We start from the raw sequence: 20,242 nt of genomic DNA, 5'->3' as shown, positions 1-20,242 counted from the left end.
CCTTTATCTATCTTGAGCTTCCGGTCTCCCCTTCTGCACATTCTCGTTGGCTTCTGGGCCAGTGCTTGCCTGCCTTTCTTCTTTGCTCCCAGGATGTTTCATCTCAAGCTCCTCTTTTCCTCCTTTTGTCAACTATATTCAGGTGCACCCCAACTTTCCTCCACCCCACACCTCCTCCAAGGCCTCTGTAAATACTGCCACTGCCTGTCCACCCACGTGAGTGTGAAGCGAGGATGCCTGATCATCCTTCCCTTTTCCCCAGATCCTGTGACCCTCTCATTATCTCCTTGCAGCCCCAGCCATAGGAGCCTTTCTCCATCTCACTCCCTTCCCTGCTAAGGGCCTTCCAAAGGCTGCAGGATAACGCCTGAATTCCCACAAAGCCCTGCCTGATGGTATATACCACCAAACCTCAAACTCCATGGTCAACCCAAGCGGTGGGTTGGAATGGAACTACTAGACCCCCATGTGGCTCTGTCCACACCTCTCCACAGCACCCTCAGTGTAGCACTATTCTAGACAGCCTGGGCTGTGTGGGACTGCGGCGTTGTCTATTCCCTACTACCAGCGTCTCATCTCAGACGGTGCACCTCCCCAGACTGTGACTGGGCTACGGACTTCTCTAGGTCTCTAGGGGTCTTGAGAGGCATGTAGTCAATTTATGCTTAATGAACACCCAAGAGCAAGCAAACAGACCTAGAAATCAGGACCATGGGAGGTGAGGGGGTGTGACTAAAGATGTGAGTAGGGGTGGGGTGTGAAGGTATGAGTGGGAGGTGTGGAGTGGTGGTGTGATTGAGAGTGGGGAGTGGGGGCGTGTGCATCTACATCCTTTGGAAAACAGGGAGGCTCACCTTTTAGGAAATTCCTTCCTGTGCTGTCTTGGACAAGGAAAGGCAGAGGTGGGGTTTCCTTTCCAAGGGAGAACCAACTCCAACTCCCGGTCCCTGCAGTTTGTGGAGGACAGGGTGTCAGGGAGAGCCACAGCTGACCTCCAGTAAATGGAGGTCACAGAGGGTGTTCTACTGCTATACTTAGTACACAGGAGGAGACAGGATCAGAGACGCTGAGCACCTTAAGGCCACATGGTGAATTTGAGCAAGGCAGAGCCTTTTTGCTCAGCAGGCAGGTCTTTTGCTGCAGGCTTCCCAGGTCCTCCCTTCACCCTGTGCCCCCAACCTACAGCAACTGGGAACATACTGGGAGCTGAAGGAAGGATAGGGAAAGGTACCATTGTTTAGGGACCCTGGTGGCTGGGGGAGATTTCTCAGGAGATTCTGGGACCCGGGGGGGGGGTGTTCCTCTTCTCCCCCTGGTCCCAGGGCCTGGGGAGCTGCCCTTGGGCAGACCTGCAGAGCCCTGGCTCATGGATGAAGAGACTGCAGGTCTTCGCTTCTCCTCAACACAGTGTCTGTCATAGTCTCTCGGTCAGATGCTGGGGGTGGGGTTCAGAGCCAGGGCGTTCTCCACCTCCAGGGCAGATTCACTCTAGACACATTCCCATCATTAATTACTAGGATCCTCCGATCTGGATAGACCAGGAGTGTTCTGCAGGGAGCCTGCCTAGGATCAGAGGAGCACCAGGGGATAGAGCTTTGGCATTTAGCCAGCTAGCGTAGAGGTCACCTGACCTGCTGGCTGGCAGCAGCGCAGGACACAGCGACCTGCCTCAGTCACTCAAGCCTGCTGCGTGTTGTTCTCCGAGGTGACCACCAGGGGGCAGGATGCTCTTCGGAAACCTGAGCACACAGGCGCAGGGCTTGCAGCAAAGGACCCTAGCTGCTCTCGCTACACCGGGTGCAGCGTGCCAAGTGCTTCCATGCCTCACTGCGTTTAAGGTTCACAACAATCTTATTTCTTGGGTATTGATTACGTGCGAGGAAACCGAGCTCATCAGCAGCTGGCAGTTGACCCAGCAGAGTCGAATTTGGGTTTCAGTAGCCTCAAAACTTGAACGCTGTTCTAGGCCGAGCCCTAGCAGCTGGTCTATGTGCTCGGTCTCTGCACCTGCAGGCATTTGTGTTTAGTGTGATCACAGCAAGGACAAGAGGCTCCTGGATCTCAGGGGCCTTTCATCTGTCTCTTCCACTTTGGGTGAAACTAAGAACCTGAGAGAGGACGTGAGCTGTGGATAATTTCACAGCGGGTGGCAGATGTCAACGCTGGGAGCACCCATCCCTGGAAGGCTGTCCCTCCCTAAAAGGTTCTAAAGTTTAAGATGGCAGGGCGAAGCCGGTTCTGATGCTGTGTTTTAAAATGTACTCTATTTTCAATGTCTCAAATCCCGATTCCGAAAGTGAGCAGAAACACCCTCACCATAACCGACCTTGTTTCTGAAACAAGCCCATTAAGAGTTTTAAAAAAGGAACCGAAACATTGGAAGCAGCCCAAAAGAGAAGCAGATGCCTGACTTTCACAACCACCATCTCATCTGACCCAACCTCCAGCTTAAACTTCGTGAGGTGAGGCAGTCCCATTCCATGCCCAGCACTCCGCTACAGATCGGTGGGATTTGGGGCATGCATTTGCCAAAGATTAGTTAACCGCCCAGCAGGATTGTGATCAAGCTCCTTTGCATTTCTGCACAAAATTTGAATATTCACACTGAGGTAAAGAGACAAACCGTGGCCTCTGATACGTTCAATTTGCCACGAGCCAAATTAAATTTTTTGGGCTTCTGGGGAGCTTTGACACTTGGGAGTAGGAGGTGGGGCTCATGAGCCTGACCACTCTTCGTGGTCGGGGAAAGCAAGCTTCTTCAAAGCTGGTGGCCACAGGCAGGCGTCCGGGGAGACGTCCATGGGCTCCCAGGGCATCGCCCCCCCGCCCGGGCTCTGCTTGACTGTGACCGCCCGCCCACGCGCCTCCTGGCTCGGGGGCCCTACCTGCTTTGGGCTCTTCTCCCGCGGCGGGAAGCGCAAGTCCGGGATGGCCTCGCAGACGTTCTCGGAGTCGCTGCGCGCCAGGGGTCGCAGGCACACCCAGGAGCCCGCCACGCTGCGGGCCTTGAAGTGGCCCGCACTCCCGAGGAGGCCGGCAGGGGGCGCTGCGGCGGCCCGTGTCAGGTCATCCAGGGACTGCGCGGGCCGCATCCGCGCTGCCCGCCGCACTTACAGGCATCCGCCCGGCTCCAGGCTGCGGCGCTGGCCCGAAGTGCTGTGCGGCGCTGGGCCACACAGGGAGCTGGCGATGCCTCGGGGCTCCGCAGCCGCACCGTCGGGGCCCGCGGGTGCCGGAGCGCTCACGAAGCGGTAGTCGTAGGTCAGAGGCTCCGGGACCGCGCGGCACGGCTGGGGAGCGGGAGGCAGCGGGGTGGGGGCAGGGTCGCCCAGCGCGGGCAGCTCGCACACGTACTGCGCGGGCAAGTAGAAGGGGCGACCCCCAGGCTCGCGCCGCACGTGCCACCAGTGCTCGGTGCTGCGTCGCAGCAGCCGGTAGCGCTCGTTGGGCTGAATGGCGACACGGCGCCCATCCTTGCCCGTGTACTCGAAGGGGTGCTCCACCAGCACGTACACGTCCCCCTGGACGTCCGCCGCCATCGCGGCCACCGCGTTTTCCTGCAGGCAAGGAGAAGCGAAGCCGCGGAGGTCAGGAGCCGGGAAGAGCACCGTTCTGGGGGTCAAAGACCTGGGTTCGAGTCCTGATTCTGCACTCTGCCAGGGCATTCGGGCTTCAGTTTTCCTAGCTCTGGAAGGTGGACTTGATTGCATAAAATCATGGAATTACAACAATCCCTTCATTCTGGGTCGCTGATTGTTAAAATACGTAACTCGCTGCAATCCGTGGGGAGGAAACTGGGGGTGATACGGGCCCAACTTTACGGCCAGGGAAACTTTGACCCAAAGAGCTGCGGTGACTGCCGGGACTCTAAGATAAACCGCACATTTGCCTGAAGGCTGGCTTCTGGGATGGTGAAGTGGGAATCAGGGCCTTTTCTCGCCGCTCCTGCTCCCAGGTTCCGCCCCACCCTGACGCTTCCAGCCTACAGGGAATAGTTGGAAAGTTCTTCAGCTCTCCCACTACGAGCCTGCGCCTGGGGCCCGCAGAGTCAGCGTTGGGTGCAGGCTCTGTGGCAGCCCTCAAATTGTTCTCCTTGAGGTGTCCCTGCCCCACTTAGTCCAAGGATTTTGAAGGGCCTTCCACAGCTAAGGCTGGAGAACCGGTTCTCTGGGTTTCTCCTTCCTTCCCCAAAGGCTGTGCGGCACAGGTTAACCGGGAGTCTGGCCCGCCCAGCCGGCCTAGGCAAGCCAATAACTAACCCCCGCTCCCCCCGCCCCCCCCCGCGCCGCCAGCTTCCAGGCCAACTCCGAAAAGAGGCTGGGCTTCCCAGTATGAGCACCTGCCTTGGGATGCATTATGTCACCAGGGTCCCCAAAACCCTCGGGAGTGATCGCCACAAGGCTCTTTCCCCATGCCAGCTCAGTCTGGCGCCTGGTGTGTTGGAAAGGGGACCCCAACTGTAAATCTGCCTTGTGCCTTCAAAACAAAGTGAAGTCAGTTGCTTCCTCCGGAAGTAGTGGTTCTTCCAAAGCCCTACACTGACCACACCGTTACTACCCTACAAGGTGACCTGGGGACCTGCAGCCGCGAGTCCACCCTCTTGCTGTGACAGACTTCTAAAGGGGTGTAAACTGAGTCACTGAGCACCCTGACCCCTGGAGGCAGCGTCTTAGGGCAGACCAGAGCTTGCCAGCAAACCCGGGAGTAAGGACACTTTGGTCACTCCCCCTTTCCCAAGACCCTGACGGAGTACTCATAATGACAGAGCCGGTCTCAGGCAGCCCACGAGCTGGATGGGCGGGGCCAGCGGAGGGCTGTAGGTTAGGCCTCTACCATCTCCCTGGGAGGGGCTTCCAAGGGCTGGGGTGGAGAGATCGCACTCAGCCGAGCAGCTGGGGGAGAAAGGCCCGGACACACACTTAGTAAGGCTGTCCCCATCCTCAATACAGCTGTCTGGCAGGTCAAGGAGGAGCCTTAATGCCTGTACCCCGGACCTTGAGGGACCTGCGAGACCCGACCTGATGCAAGAGGAGACATGCGGGAGGGGCTGCGTTGGAAGGGGCACTGACGGGTCTCGAGGGGAGCCCAAGGGTCGATAAGGTCCTGCTTGTCCGTCCCTGCTTCTCTCGGTCACCCCCCGAGGATTTGCTGTCCTCGAGGCCCTGAGTTCGGTGGGCGAGATGCTCTGGGAATGCTTGGCTGGGGCTAGTTGTCTCCACCCGGCGTTCACATTCCGAGCGAGGCCTTTTACTCGCTGAATCACCAACCCCCAGCGTTTTGCAGGCAGGTTGAGCGCACTACCCATCCCTGGCTCACCTCCGCCTTCCCAGGCCCTTCCTGGGAGCAGCCCGTCCCTGCCTGGACAAACTCGGAGAGTCCCCTTGCAGGGACGCTCACTAGAGCGCAGAGTCTTGGGCTATGGGGAAGGAGGACCCGAGTCCCAGACCTTTCCTGGATTCTGGGGGCGTGAAGAGGAGAGGGATAGGAAAGCCGGGAGGATCCTGGGAGCGCAAGAACGCATCCTTCCCCTGGAGGTTTCCAGCGTCTTCTGTCCCAGTCACTCTAGGCGTAGAGGCACCAACGCCTAAGATGGCACTGCGGAACTTCGGCTGGTCCCCTCCCGACCCTGAACAGCGGGCAGCCTGCCTAAGCTTCCTCCTCCGCGGATCCGGCCGCGGGGCCCTCCTCTCGGCTGGCGCTGCTCCTGCCCTAGCGCCTTTAGAAGAGCAGGCAGGAGGCTTGCAGGGCTCCCGGGTGAGGACCGCTACCTGGGGCACCCTCGCCGCCCTCCCACGGCTCAGCGACACCCTCCCCAATACCCTCTCCCCATTCCAGCGGGGCCCAGGCACCTCAGAGCTTTCGCCCGCTGACCTTGCTTCCACTTGCCCCGGCAGGCACGCGTGGGGTTGGCGTCTGGCGCTGCCTGCCCCACAGCCCGGCTCCTGCGCTGCCCTGTTTCCTGTTAACAACATAACCAGCGGAGAGCTCGGCAGAATTTCCTCCCAGGCTGGGGCTGGGCTGCAGTTGCGAGAGACAATCCCCGGTGTCCTGGCTTACTGTCCTCTGGGCCGGGCCACTGCTCCAGAAGCAGAGACGCCACCCTTTCCCCTCTCCCCCTGCACCTCCAGGGATCCTGGGCCACACCTGTCCTGGTTGGAGGCGATAGCAGGGCCTGGATGGCGAACAGCGGGAGCTCTGCAGCTTCTTTCAATAACTTCTGGTCAGATCATGCTCCCACCGGCCCCTCCCCCCCAATCCTTGTAGAGGAAGAGATCTATCTACCTTCCAGTCCTCCGCAGGCGGCCAGATCCTGAACGGAGACCCTCCAACCGTGGGAACCACCTGATTCCTGGTGATTCCTGGGATAGCAGCCTTATCTCTCTGACCAGTGCCTGAGCTCTCCTCTGACAAGGGCAAGCCTTGGCCCTAGAACACACTTACTCTCAGGCCTGCAAGGAGGGGGGTGGGGTCCACCTAGGTGCTCTGCTGGAGAGTTGGCTGCTTCAGGCTAGTGAACAAAGAGAAAGGCACCTCCATGCCAGGCTTAGGCTCCTTTAGCTGAGCAAAGATACCCTCAAACTTCTCCCCCCCCCACTACACACTTAGAAAAGAGGCTGGATGAGCCCTCCCTCCTTCCACCCTACCTTGTAGGTCTCTCCCTAGTTGCCCTAATCACCCAACCACCAGGGAGATCCTTGTCTGGGGTCCAGCAGTCTGATACTCATCTCTGTCACATCCTGGCCTTTAGCATGGGAAGTAATGCTTTCTGTCTACAACCTGTTTTCTCTCATCACCTCCATAGATATGCTTTCTGGAAAGATTAAATGAGATACACTAAGCACAACGGTGTTAAATGCACACTTTATTACTTTTTATTGCCTATTATGGCATGAGCTCTCAGGATGGGGTCTCTGACTTTTCCATGCCCCTCTAGGCAGAGGGGAGGAAGGGGAAACATGCCCTCAGAAGCATTGTACTGTGGGTAGAAAGGCTGAGCCAAAGACAGGGCAGCACCAGCTCATGTGTCAGGCCTCTTCCCTGGGCCTGCCTTCTCCAATCCCCAAACCCAGCTCCTCTTTCCTTTCTTTGGGCCTAGGCCCCTGGAGGAGGGAAGTCCTTAAAAAATCTGGCTCATAGATGGGCAAGGGGCACTCCACTCACTGCCTGAAAGCGTCTTCAAGGACAGGAAATTGCAGCCTGTATGTTGTCTTTCTGTACCATTTTCCTGCAACCTGGTTTCCCTAGGAATTTGTCTGTTTCCTCCTTTTGTTCTTTTTTTGTTTTGTTTTGTTTTGTTTTGTTTTGTTTTGTTTTGTTTGAGACAGGATCTCCCTGTAGCCCCAGCTGTCCTGGAACTCACTATGTAGACCAGGCTGGCCTCGATCTCACAGAGATCTGCCTGCCTCTGCCTCCCGAGTGCTGGGATTAAAGGGGGCCCCACACCGGGCCCTTCTTTTGTTTTCACATGAGCAGTGGGGGGGGGGGCTTCTGGAACTTCTGAGGAAGGCCAGCAGCTAGAGAGGTCACTTGAGTTTTAAATCCACCAGTCCTGGAGTCAGGGTCTACTCACTTCACCTGTCGTCCCTAAGCCCCCTCTCCACTTAGATTTCTGAGCTTTTACAGGACAGTTGGAGGGAAGGTGATGTCTGTATTCTGGCATTTAAGAGTCAGCTTAAGTTGTTAAAGTTGAGTGTATATAAATCTGTCCCCCTCCCCCCCCTGCAAGTTGAATACTGTCATCCTCTTCTCCCTGTTCCTCCTGGCACACAAGTGTGCCAGGGACCCAGGATCCCCTGTGCCTAGGATTTAAGGGGAGCAAGGGGCTGCCGAATGGATCGGATGACTGGTCGTCTCCCCAGCAGTGACAGGATTAAGATTCAGAAGCCAGACTGTGATTAGAAAGACCAGCTCTTTACTGCAAAATCATTCAAATATCACACAGCAGCAATTCCTTCAATACATTGCCAAGCACTTCTCAGAAGGACCAGGGCCCCACTTACCAGAAAGTTTATTGCATAAAAGAACATTTTAAAAATAGTGTGGGCACTGCTGAGGTTCAGGTAAGCTCTCTTCTGGCAGCGTGGGGTAAAGGAACTCATCTGAGTGCATTAGAAGCTTGCTTAGTAAAGGGGCAAGGACAGGCTCTAATGCTCATAATCCAGGTGCTGGGAAGACTCCTGCCCACCCGAGGACCCAGGGCAAGAAGGCTCTAATCAGGCTGTGGGTTTGGGGGAGTGTTAATGCTGGATGTGGGGTGGGGATATGAATTCTGGTTCTGGAGGCTTTGGGTGTTCTAGTCACTGGTGAGTGCCATCTTCCATGATGGGGACAGAGGAACTGTGTGGCAGTCTCTGCCACCTGCCTAACACCTCCTCTTTTCTATTGCACAATCCTTCCAGCTCCAGGGTGCTGGGCAGATGACTCAGTCCATTCACCTCAGGGAGGGTGAGGAAGCTGCTTCTCTTGGCATGAAGGCGCATTTCCTGGGAGGCCCTCCTTTCCACCTGAGATCTCTGACTCAAAGTGCTTGGGGATGTCCAGAGGGGCTGCTGGGTGGGTACAGAAGAGAAGGCAGCATCCCTACCCCCACCCTACCCCACGGCAAAGCCTCAAGGTTCTGAACACCTTGAGAACAATTCCAGGCTGCTGCCATCAACCTCAAGGGCCTCTTCAAAGGCACCCTGCTCCCAGGAAGTTCTTTGGGCTTTGTAGTGTTCTGACAGACAAGGCCAAAAGTGAAGCAGCTTTGTGAACTCATGGCTTTGTAAGACTGAGGCTGATGAGGCTTCCATGGGGCAGCGGCTGGGCATGTCCTTGTATATCTCCACAGTTGAACAATGATGAGTCTCTTCTTTACAGGTGGAGCTTGGGGCCTCTCTGTTGTCCAACCTACTCTATCCTGACAGGGGCTAGTCCTGCTTCCAGGCAGGACTAGGAGGGTGGAGGGATGAGGATGGGCAAGATCATGGCCTTCCTGAACCAAGGAAGGTTCGAAGTGCTGACAGTGCTGGTGTGGGGCATTCCCCTGCTCCTGCAGTGCTGTGACCCCAGGCCAGAGGAATTCAGGTGAAGAGGGAGGTGGTCATAGGAACTGACCAGCCCTGTATGCCGGATGGTTTGGCACATACCACTTGCATTGTTGGCAGTATGTGCCAGAAAGGGTGAAGGAAAGGCATCCAGTTCACAGACAGGCCTTTGTCCCACAGTGGCCTGCCCACCCAGCCTCATGCCTGCCTCTGGGCTCGGGTAGCTCTTGCTCATCTGCTCCAGATAGGAGAGGTGGGTTTCTTGGGGGACTTGGGAGGGTCAAGAATAAAAAAAATAAATATGTTCTATTTAAATATGAAGAGGGAAAACCCACCTTAAAAAACTAGACCTTTTAATCAGGGATGTAGGGTTGAAAATGCTTTCTAAGTCTTCTTTCCAGAGTGTATGAACAGCCCTAATGGAGGTGCCATGACAGCTAGCTGAGCCAGGCCTGGTGAAGAGCCCTGGGCAGGGGCATCTGGTGGGTCTCCACTTTCTGGAACAGAAGGGTAGTGCGGAGCCATGGACATCACTGGGATTTCCTTGGCCTTCTCTGGAGGCTAGCAATCTGGGCACACCTGAATCTTCCTGACAGTAACACAGAGGAGCCCGGCCTGATGGCAGACCCAGCTGGATGGCTGAGCTGCAGCTCCTCTGGCCTTGGTGGGTCAGAACATCAGGGTTAGCTAAGAATGTTCTGTTCCTGGTACTTGCGCCGACAGGCACAGCGGGGACACCCCTTCCTCACCACTCACTGGCAGCTCTGGTGGAAGACAATTTTGCATTTGGCACACCTGGGGAAAGAACATTAAGGGCTGCTAGTACCAGTCATCCAGATGTGCCCAGGCCCAGGCTGGCCAGGGCTTTGGACAGAACCCACAGGGTGGCTATGGTCTGCCTGTAGCCTGCACCCATATGCAAAGCCTTCCACTTCTAGAAAACTACTTCTAAAATTCAATCCATAAGTGACCCCAGTACTCACTGATATTGTGTCTCACTTCATTCTTTGTAAGTGCTGCTTGAGTGTCTAATGACTTCTTTCCTATCTTTAGAATAGTTTAGACAACAGCTCCAGCCCATTCAGGGGTGACTCTGACTGGTTTACCTACTGAGGGTGTGGGAAGGTTGGGGTGTGTACTTCTATTCAGGAGCTTCTAGTGATGCACGGTAATGGGGGGAGGCAAGAATGAGCACTTACTGCAATAGAGGCAATGGGAAGTTACTCCTCGGCCCCCAGGCACTCACTTTGTGCTAGGCCTTATGTAGTGTTCCAGAGCCAGGGATATGCTTGGTTCAATCTGCTCAATTCATTTGTGGACTAAGATCAGAAAATCTACTCCAAGAGGCAGTAGCCACCTCTTCTCTAGGGTGATGGGGAGAAGGAGGGGACCCCTGTAGGCCCAGGCTGCTCTTGGTAGCCACACTAACTCTGGGCACTGGCACAGAGTAGACATCCAGTGTGCCCTTGCATAAGAGAGTGAATCCTACCACCATGGGTACTGGGTCAGGCTGTGGGTATGGAAGTAGCTCACTAGGTATTCTGAGGACCTGACTGTGGTGTCAAACTCAAAAGGGAAGATGATGTCGTGATGATGGCAGATCTGGCAGATGAAGCCTCGCTGGGTGCACAGGTCACAGTGGTAGACATGCTGGGAGGCAAAATCAATCAGGGCCTTGAGGAAGCCTTCATATACTCCCTCTGCAATCTGTGGGAACAAGTGGAGACAGCCATAGGTGGATCTGCTGCATCACCATGGCACCTACTTCAGAGATGCCTGGCTCTACATGGGCAAGGGGACCTCTCTGAGTCAGGCTGTGTGATACAGGCTCCCAGTCTGTATCTGATGTCATTGGGGGTATGGGACTGACCGAGGGGGACCCAAATTCATCCACTCTGCCCTCTTCGGATGGAAGGGCTCTCCACGCTCACCCCTAGGAGGCTGGAGCCCATGGTTAGTCCAGGGGGCCTGAGTGGTCAGGGACTGACTGCTCAGGGAGGCAGGAAACAGGCAGGAGGCTGTTCTGAGGCGTCAACAGTTGAAGGCGCGCTACCTGGCCCCAGTAAACTGCAGGTCCTTCTTCCCTCTGCTATTTTCCTTTGTGAAATCTCCAGGAACAAGAGCCCTCCAGTGAGGCCTAAGGGGAACACCACATGCTCACCTGCTGGAGGTCAGCGACACTGAATTTGTGGGGAGACTCCAAGAGATAATTCCTGTGGCTTAGCCTGCAAAGACAACACAAGCACTTCCTCAGAAGGGTTCTAGGCCAGGCTCCCTGTGTACCTTGTTTTCTTTCCCTCTGCACTGTCTGCCAGCATCACAAGTCTGGGTTACCAGCAGGCCAAGAGCACAAATCAGTCTGTCTGTGCCCCACTTGAACTACCTGGTACAATAACCAGCTGGATCTGGGGCAAGCTACTTCACCTCTGAACAAGACACAGACCTGTTTTGAGGATTAAATAATTTACTGAAAGCATGTACATTGTAAACATATGACTAACAGCTGTGAGGAAAAGGATGATGCATGCTGATACTTGGTACCAAAAGCTGGGCTAAGTATCGAATCCTTGCAGTAATCCCGTGAGGCCAGTTTGATTGTGACTCCCATTTTGGGAAGAGAGGAAGCTCCGGTTAAATAACTTGCCTGAGGTCACAGAGTTGAGTCAGAGCTAGAACTTGAATGTAGGAGTCTGGCCTATATCCTTATCCACTCCACTGTCACCACTGGTAGAATACTGAGGACAGAGATACATTGACGTGGTTGCTGCCCGTGGTCGTTCCTTGTCTAGCTGAGGGATACACATTCACACACATTAAAGTGTCTGGTTTCAGTGATCTGTGAGAGCAACTGAGCCATATTCTAGGAAAGCAGATCCTATTTCAGGGTTGGGAGGAGAAGATGAGAGCAGGACACCAGCCCCACCCAGGTTCCCAACACACCAATAACAGGGGACCCCAGGTCACGTCCTGAGGGATAGAAACACTTGTAGAAAATCCCTGGCGTAGAGCCCTGACCAGCCTTGCTGCATGTCTGCATTTGTGGGTACTGATGTGGAGATAGTCCAAGTTAGGAGAAGTCTGGGGTCCTGTGCCTGGACATCCTGGACATACAGGGCAGGACAGTGTCAGCCCCTGGGGGACTTGGCCATGCCCTAGCCAGTCATTTCAGTTGAGGTCCATGGGAGCTGACCAGGTAGGTCAGGCTGCATCATGTGGGTAAAGACACCTCCAACTTACCTCTCAGTTTACCATGCTAGTTTCCCCAGTGAGCTTCCAGCTCTCTGGGAACAGGAGGCTGCCATTTATCTCCAGGAAAACGCGGAGGAGGTGCATGGGCTGGCTCTCAGCTGGCAGGAAGGGTGGGGCTGATTTGATAGAGCATTATCCCTGCCATCTTCCCTCTGTCCAGTCCTGGGAGCCAGCCAGGCCCAGGGCCTTTCCTGGGAGTCACTGTATCCTTGGCCTGTCACTCTCAGCAAGGCCTTGCAACCGACTTCCCTGAAAGGCTTGGTTAAGGCCAGATGGAGAGATGGTGAGGCGCTGGGCACAGCCTGGCTGGGCCTCAGTTTCTCCACCCATACAACAAAAAGACCCTTCTCAGTCCTCTGGAGCAAAGCTAACTGCCTAGGGAAGGGAGTGGGGGAACTTCGGGATCTGGGAAACTGTGAAGACAAAAAGACCCTGCCAAAGCCAGGTGATCTGGGGGACTTCCATGGGTAGCTGGGGTTTTACTTTTTTTATCTGATTCCCATTCCTCTTCTGGCCACTCCTAAAGCTGAGGCTAAAGGTAGGAACACCAAGATCTGGCGGGACATCCCTGTTGGGAACCCCTGCTGTTTAAGGTAGCAGTCTCTCCATGTCCGGATAGCCGCAGGCCGGCTTGGCGCAAATGGAAGGACTCCCTTTCTCAGCGGGGCACCTTCCTACTCTCTTCCTGACTCACCTTTTGAAGTGCCCGTCACACATACATGGCCTCTGGCACAGAAACTGCCAGGTCTTTCCTGTGTGATAATCAGGCACTGTCTGACAGCCTGACAGAAGCCCACCACCACATGTAAATGGGGCATCCTACAAAGCACCTATCAACTAAGGCTTTTGCTACTGCCTCCACACTATAATAAATATCCTGGTTTCCCCCTAATAAATCGGAGCTGTACCACTGAGTCTGACTGAGCTGTATCCTGTGTCTTACTGCCTACGATTCAGTCTCCCCAGAGGGGGCTGTCCCTTCGTAAACAACCACTCGGAAGATCTTGCTTTTGCCGTTCCTGCACCTCCCCTCGTGATCCGGTGGCCCACGGATCGCAAAACGTAGAGGGAGTGCCCGGTAGCTTGGAACGGAACTCGTCTGGAAGCGCATCGACCCGCAGAGTCGCCAGCATCCAGTAGCTGCGGAGAGCCAAGGATCCGAACAGCAACGTGGTGCGCGGGACCCGCCCCAGCGGCGCGAGAGACAGGGACCCGCCCCACACATCCCTGTGGGGGCATTTCTATAATGGAGGCCCCTTCCAAAGGCCCAAGAGGTCACAGGAGACATGTCCCAGGTCTATAAAGGAACCCTTCTCTCAGAGGCCCTTACAGTCTGAGGCTATGAGCAGAGGGCAGATCCTCGTGGCTTCGCCTCCCACAGCCAGACTGTCCAGACCTCCTCAGCCCTTCTCTTCTTCCATCAGGCCATCCAGTTCCAGGGTTAGTTACTATACCAGTGCCTTCCAGGCACCCCGCTTCCCCAATATCTGGCTCTTCACTAATGCTGGAGCCATGCAGCCTCTCTCCCTCGTTCCTGACTAATGCCAGAGAGGTCTTACCCTTCTTTCTCTCCCTCCCACCCACCTTTCTTAGTTTAAAAACCTGTATTTTATTTATTATTATTACTGTGTTTGTGCATGATATGGGGATGGGGCACGCCACAGTGTACACATGGAAGTCAGAGGACAACTTTCAGGAGTTGGGTCTCTCCTTTCACTGTGAGTTCCAGAGATCCAACTCAGTGCACCTGCCCTCCGAACCATCTTGCTGGCCTTCTTTCTTGATTTTTTATGACAGGGTACCTGTCAGGGTAGCCAGGATAGCCCAGGCTAGCTTTGATATGGAGCTGAGGATGACCCTGAACTCCAATTCTCCTGCCTCCATCTCCTAATGCTAGGATTAGAGGTGTGTGCCACCACAATCACCTAAACTCTCTTAAAGTTTTTGTTTTTGTTTTCTAAAGAAAGAGAAGAACTATAAGCCCTCAGCTCATATACCAACTGAGAGTCTTCCAGCCTTCCGGCCCTTCTAGCTCCTGCCCAGGATGGTTTGGCACCCTCCCTCAGGACACATATAATGCTTACCCAGCTATTTCCTGCTTATGGCTGGTTAAGGCCTAGTTACTGAGCCTCTCATGTGGTTCTCACCATAACTCAGGAAGGCCACATATACCCAAGACCAGTGGCCTAACTTATAAAATGGGTAAACAGGCTCAGAGAAGCAAAGCCACTTCCCGGAGTCATGCAGAGGTCTAGGCCAGGCAGGGTGTTTCTGTGCTTTTCCTCTGTCCTGTGTTTCCTCTACAAGGGGATTTACTGCAGATGTGCATGTCAGGGTTTGGGAGACAGTTCAGCAGAAGAACCCTTTCTGCACAAGAGGACCCAAATTAGGATCCCTAGCACCTAGGTAAAGCTGGAGTGTGACCATGCACATGGTAACACTAGTGCTATGGGGAGCAAAGACAGAAGGATCTTTGGGGTTTGCTGGCCAGCCAGTCTAGTTAAAAAGTGGCAAGTTGTAGGTCCAGTGAGGACCCCCATTTCAAAGGGATAAGGCAGAGAGTGACACATGCCTTGGGCCACAGAATCTCAGAAAGGAGAAAAATGGGTCAACTTTGTGGAAAAAGGAGATACTGGGCTAGTCAGGGTGGCAGAGCCCTCCAAGGAGGCTTTCTGTTCCTCCAGGCCCTGAGGAAGAAGGTAAAGCCTTAGGGGCTCACTGGCTGCTCTGCAGGGCTGTAAAGGACCAGCATACTCCTCTGCCTAGTACAGAGTTCTATAGCTCCACCCAGAGAGCTGGGACCTGCACTGGACACATTCATTTCTGAGGAACAGAGCAGGTGTGCTTCTGGGAGAACTAAAGTGTACCTAGGCCTGAGGAGACACCTTCCGATAGTATTGTCTGTTTCAGCCCCTAGAGAAGTGAGGCTGGGTAAGTGGAAGGACTTGTGAGCGCCACTAGTCTCCAAAGACCTGGAAAAATAGGCACAAAGTCCATACTGGCCAGTGGAACTCCCAGAGCTGTACTCTCCTAAGGGCCCCCAGAGAGTACAGTTCCTTAAAAGCCACAGCCTGGGCTGTGAGCGCAGGGCTAGGAAGTGTTTTGAGGCAGTCACAGAGAGGCTCTTGCCTGAAGCCTAAGGTCATCTACCATCCCTTAAACACCAAAGACCCCAGGCCCTGAGTACCAAGAAGCTTCTAGAAGAGCCCACCCCCAGGGTGCTGCCAACCTTATACTCTGGAGGATCCAGGGAGTAATGTTGCCAAGGATAGCATCAAGCAGCCAAGGGATGAAGACGGGCTAGCATCCTTCTCTAGTCTGCCCCTTACCACCCTGCCCACATCTGCCAAAGCCCTCTCTGGGCCTTCCAGGTGTGGTGCCTTCCTCATGGTCTGTGCCTGCCAATCCTCTGTCTGGAACCCTTTTCCTCTCCTCCTTCCCTCTTTAACTTCTGTTCACTTTTCAGGTCTCATCTCAGGAGTCACTCCCTCCAGGACAGCTTTCTGCTCTATCTCCCCACCCTCCTGGTCAGACGTGTCTCCTCCACATATCTGCAGCTTCCTTGCTCTCTCCCCACTCTTGGCTCTCTGGTTGTAGATGCTGCTAGCTCATCTGCCTTCCCGGCCAGATCAGAGGCTTCTTGAGGGAGGCTTTGGGTCTGCCTTGTTCAGCACTGCATTCTCCCTCTCCCAGTGCTTGGAATAGTTGTTCTGAATAAATATTTGTTGAATGAATGAATGACTATTCAAACAAAACCACCACCCCTAAATGATGCAGTGATTTGACAGTTCAGTAGGAAGTTCTCAGCTCAGCATTGGCATCTCTCCCAAGTGGATGCCTTCCCCAGGCTTAGGGGTGTGTGTGGTGGGTGTGTGTGTGTGTGTGTGTGTGTGTGTGTGTGTGTGTGTGTGTGAAGGGGGTGCATATGCATGCAGAGAGCTCACCTCTTGCTCATCTCCTTCAGGGCACCACTACGGCACAGGCCCAGGTAGTCCCCCAGAAGCTTTAGCTGTTCCCAGCTCCTGCTGATGAGGTGCATGCGCTCCACATGCTCATACAAAGAGGCGCTCACTAGCTGCAGGTTGATAAGAGGCTGGGCCCAAATCTGTGCCGGGAACTTCAGGGCCTGTCGGCACACCTGGGGGCACCAATGGGTGATTGGTTGTTTAGCCTGGCCTTCTGGCTGGATACTGCATTACCTAGTCCTCACCTACCCCCAATGAGTGGCACTTTCTTCATGTTACAGACCAGGAAACAGGGTCAGAGTGTTGAGGCCACTTGACCCCAAGGTTGTACTCTCTGAAATTGTCCAGTCAGTATCTGAAACCAGTCTATCTGACTCTCAAACCCTGTTGCTGCTCCCTTCTGATTATGCCGAGACAGAGGAGGGAGCCCCCTCCCTGTGGGCCTCACAGCCTCTTCCCACACTTTCCTGTGCTCCCAGCCCCCTTTTGCTGCCTAAATGAAACACGCTGTCCTCTGGGCCCTGACTCAGGAACCAGGTGACTCCATCGCCATCAGGCTCCAACCACAGGAAGCTACAGAGCAGACACAGCTCCACAAGGTTCCTCAGGGCCCAGAAGCAACCACCAGAGCTCTCCACCATGGAGCTTAGTGATCCTTCACATTTTCTCATCTTGAGAACAATCCATAGGGAGAGGTGGCATGGCCTGTTTCATAGATGAGCAAACAAGCTCAGAAAAGCTAAAGTGGCTTGCTTATCCATCCTGCCTCAGCTCTGGCATGGTCTCAGAACACAGGACTGCCACAAACTCCCTTCACTGTGGCCTCCTCCTTATGTGTCAAGAGCTAAAGTTTTCTAGAGGAAAACCAAAGCTTCATGACATTATTTTGAGTTTCGACTAAAGGAAATACCCGATGCAAGCTCTTGGCACAGGGCCTGACATGCACATCCTCAGGAAAGGGGAGCATTGCTTTATGCAAGAGTCTACTGTGGCCCTGGTGGCCCCTGAGGGTCAGGGAATGTACAATGAGACCCTCAGGAGACCCACCCATATACTTGGGGGCTGAGGAGACCTCTGACTTCCTATCCCCCAACTCCCAGCAGGTCTTACCTCCCCAAGCAATGGACAACTCGTTTTCCCCTATCCCAGAACCCTGAGGTAACAGCCCCTAGCCTAGGAGCAGCCCAGCGGTAAACCCCTGGTAGCTTGAGTCAAATTGCTGTCCTCAAAGCCTAGCCCAGCTATTTCAATAACTCAGCCTCAGGCCTTAGGAGCAGTGCGGCTGAAACAACACCCAGGAATATGCACCGAACACTGCCTGGCAGCACACAGGGCTGTCCCTGACCTATGGTTTCAGAGCAGACGGACAAAAGCAGAACCCCAGGCTTAGTCTGATGTCCTGCCAGGTGCCAGCTGGATCTCAGCACAAGTCGGTCAGCCAGAGAAGCAGCAAATGATGAGGTCCCAACTATTCTCTGTTTTGAATTTTCCTGTCTTTCCCAGGTCAGTGATTGTTGAGGGAGAACTGGCTATTTCCTGATCTCAGAAGTGCCTACAAGAGGACTGTAATGTGCCAGTGGGAGAAAGGAAGGAAGCACAAGGATCCCAGCAGGGAATGAAGAAGCGTTTCACTGAAGCAGCAGGCTGGGAGAGTAAACTGTTTTACCATGAAAAGGCTCTTTTGCATTTCTGAATTTTGAATTTTCTCTATATGGTTGAATACTTACTAAGGGCAGGTGTCGGGACAAGGTAAATCACTGAAGAGCCAAAGCAAAGCCAGGGTTGGGATTTCTCCTCACCACAGGGGTGAAACAGACTTAAAGTCACCATCCCCGTACTCTGGGGCACATCCAAAGGCCTAGATTGCACAGCTTGCAGGTCTGGACACAAACAAATAGCTCCTTCCTTGTGTTTCTATGTCTTAGAAATCCATGCCCTTTGGAGAAAGCCAAGTCTCTCTCTTAAGGACAAGTAGATTAGGGACAGCAGGTCCAATAGGCCTCACGGAAAGAAAAGCATTGTTGGCAGGAACTATGAGACCCTATCATAAGCAAGCATGCATACAAGCAAGCACACAAGCAAACTATTCTGTTTAGGAGCATTTGGTAAGCATAACAAAACTACCCAAGTCCAGCAAGATGCACCAGTGGGTAAAGGTCCCTGCTGCCAAGCCTGACGACCTGAGTTCAATTCTAGGGACCCACATGGTGGAAGGAGAGAACAGATTCCCACAAGGTGTCAAGTTGTCGTCTGATCCCCACATAAAAAAGGCAATTTTTAAAAAGTACCTATGATAAAATATTAAGTAAACAAAGCATGTACTAAATAAGGCAAGATGAGTCCAGATGCATAGGTACATAAATGCACAGAAAAGGCCATCTTCTGAAATACTCTTAAGAATTGTCATTGCCATTTTACAGCTGAAGAAATTGATGCTCAGAGGTTAAGAAATAGGAATAGCAGTTATCTTTAGGGATGACATCTAATTTTGATTTGTCTTTGGGCTTCTCTAATTTTTACATGTTAAACAATAACCACACAGCATCTTTATAATTGATAGAGACCCAGAAAACATGCCTTCTGTTCCCTGCAGCAAAAGTAGGACTAAGGGGTGTAGCCTGTTGGCTGGCACAGGAACTTACCGGGCGTTTGGTGAGGTCCCAGTTGTGGATAATCCTGGGTGGAATCACTGAAGTATTGTCTTGGTGGCAAAAGTCACAGTAATAGAGGCCAGAGAAGACACAGAGCTTGGGTAGTACAAAGGAGAAGCCAATCTGCTGGGAGCAGCCTGGAGAGATGGATGGTGGGTGAGTGGTGGGGGGGGTCAGAGTTGTTGGGGACCCCTGTTGTGTAAAGTAGCAGTCTCTTCATGTCCGGATAGCCCATGGGCTCGGCCTCATATGCAGAGATTCTTTTTTCAGCAGGGTTCACAGAAACATGGCCTCTGGCTCAGGAACTGCCAGCTTTTTCTTTGCAGTCTGGCAGCCTGGCAGGAGCCCACTTCCACATGTAAATAGGGGATCCCACAATGTACCTATCAGCTAAGGTTTTCACCACTACCCCCACAGTACAAAGTATCCTGGTTTTCCCTCAATAATCGGAGCTGGATCACCGAGACTTGGAGCCGAGCTAAGTCACTGAATAAAGGGGCTGTACCACTGACTGAGCTGAGTTCTGTGTCTTACTGCCTATCATCCAGCCTCCCTGGGGGGTGTTATCCTTCCGTCATCGACTTACGGAAATCCAGCTTCAGCCGTCCCGCACTTCTCCTCGTGACCTGGCAGCTGACGGGTCCTGAACTTAGAGAGAGAGTGCACGGGTGAAATTGGGATGGAACTTGACCGGGCCAGCCCTGGTAGCAGAGACCCACAGAGACCGGAGAAGCAGGGACCCACCAGCAACGCGGAGCAGACGAGCCACGGGACCTGCCGCTTCCCAGGTGCGCGCAGGAGACCGGCGCCACGCTAGCAGCTGGTGCCCCGAGATCCCTGCACCCCCATATCTGGCGCCCAACGTGAGAGCCTCTGAACCTCATGCCAGCCAGCAGCTAGTACCCTCGGAAACGCAGGATTCATGAGTACCTCTCCCACCAGGAGAGAAGCAAAAATCTCTTCTAATTTCCTCCTTTTGTTTCCAGTCTAAAAGTCTTCGCGTGGGACCACTAAGGACAGAGAGACAACTGAGGCTTCCTGGTCAGGGCTACTCCCTGATGTTAGCTGAAGGTCTCTTTGACCCCCTAACGGACCCCAACTGCCTGCAAAGGTGTAGACAAAAGACCTCTATCTATACATCTTTCTAATATAAAAATCTGGTGACGCAACGGCCACTTAAGAGTCATTAGGACGGCCGCCAGCCTCTTAAATTTGTGGGAAGGCCTGTGCTGGGAACCAAGCAAAATCCCCTGAAATCTTGATTTCAGGCACGTTTTCTTGGGAACCATCACTTCACCCCACTTTTTCTATCTTAAAACTGCTAGAAAAATCCCCAAAGTTCCAGGGATCT

At 53.8% G+C, this 20,242-nt stretch overlaps 2 protein-coding genes across 2 annotated transcripts in view; both read right to left on the bottom strand.

Annotated features, from left to right (window-relative positions):
• Positions 1-3,694, bottom strand: part of LOC103724786 (rho GTPase-activating protein 27-like) — a 23,870-nt gene extending 20,176 nt beyond the window's left edge. Inside the window, 1 exon segment of the mRNA XM_008821925.2 lies at positions 2,863-3,694. Within this exon segment, the coding sequence (XP_008820147.2) occupies positions 2,863-3,665 (803 nt within the window). The 5' untranslated portion in view covers positions 3,666-3,694.
• Positions 3,695-9,709: 6,015 nt separating this feature from the next.
• Positions 9,710-20,242, bottom strand: part of LOC103724785 (putative pleckstrin homology domain-containing family M member 1P) — a 24,538-nt gene continuing 14,005 nt past the window's right edge. Inside the window, 5 exon segments of the mRNA XM_029558074.1 lie at positions 9,710-9,821; positions 10,576-10,733; positions 11,188-11,251; positions 16,220-16,413; positions 18,883-19,028. Of these exon segments, the coding sequence (XP_029413934.1) occupies positions 9,710-9,821; positions 10,576-10,733; positions 11,188-11,251; positions 16,220-16,413; positions 18,883-19,028 (674 nt within the window).

This window comes from Nannospalax galili, unplaced genomic scaffold (genome assembly GCF_000622305.1).
Source record: "Nannospalax galili isolate Female #2095 unplaced genomic scaffold, S.galili_v1.0 scaffold1128, whole genome shotgun sequence".
In the NCBI taxonomy this organism is placed as follows: domain Eukaryota; kingdom Metazoa; phylum Chordata; class Mammalia; order Rodentia; family Spalacidae; genus Nannospalax; species Nannospalax galili.
The sequence above is the reverse complement of the archived record's forward strand: the minus strand, read 5'-3'. Positions and strand labels throughout refer to the sequence as shown.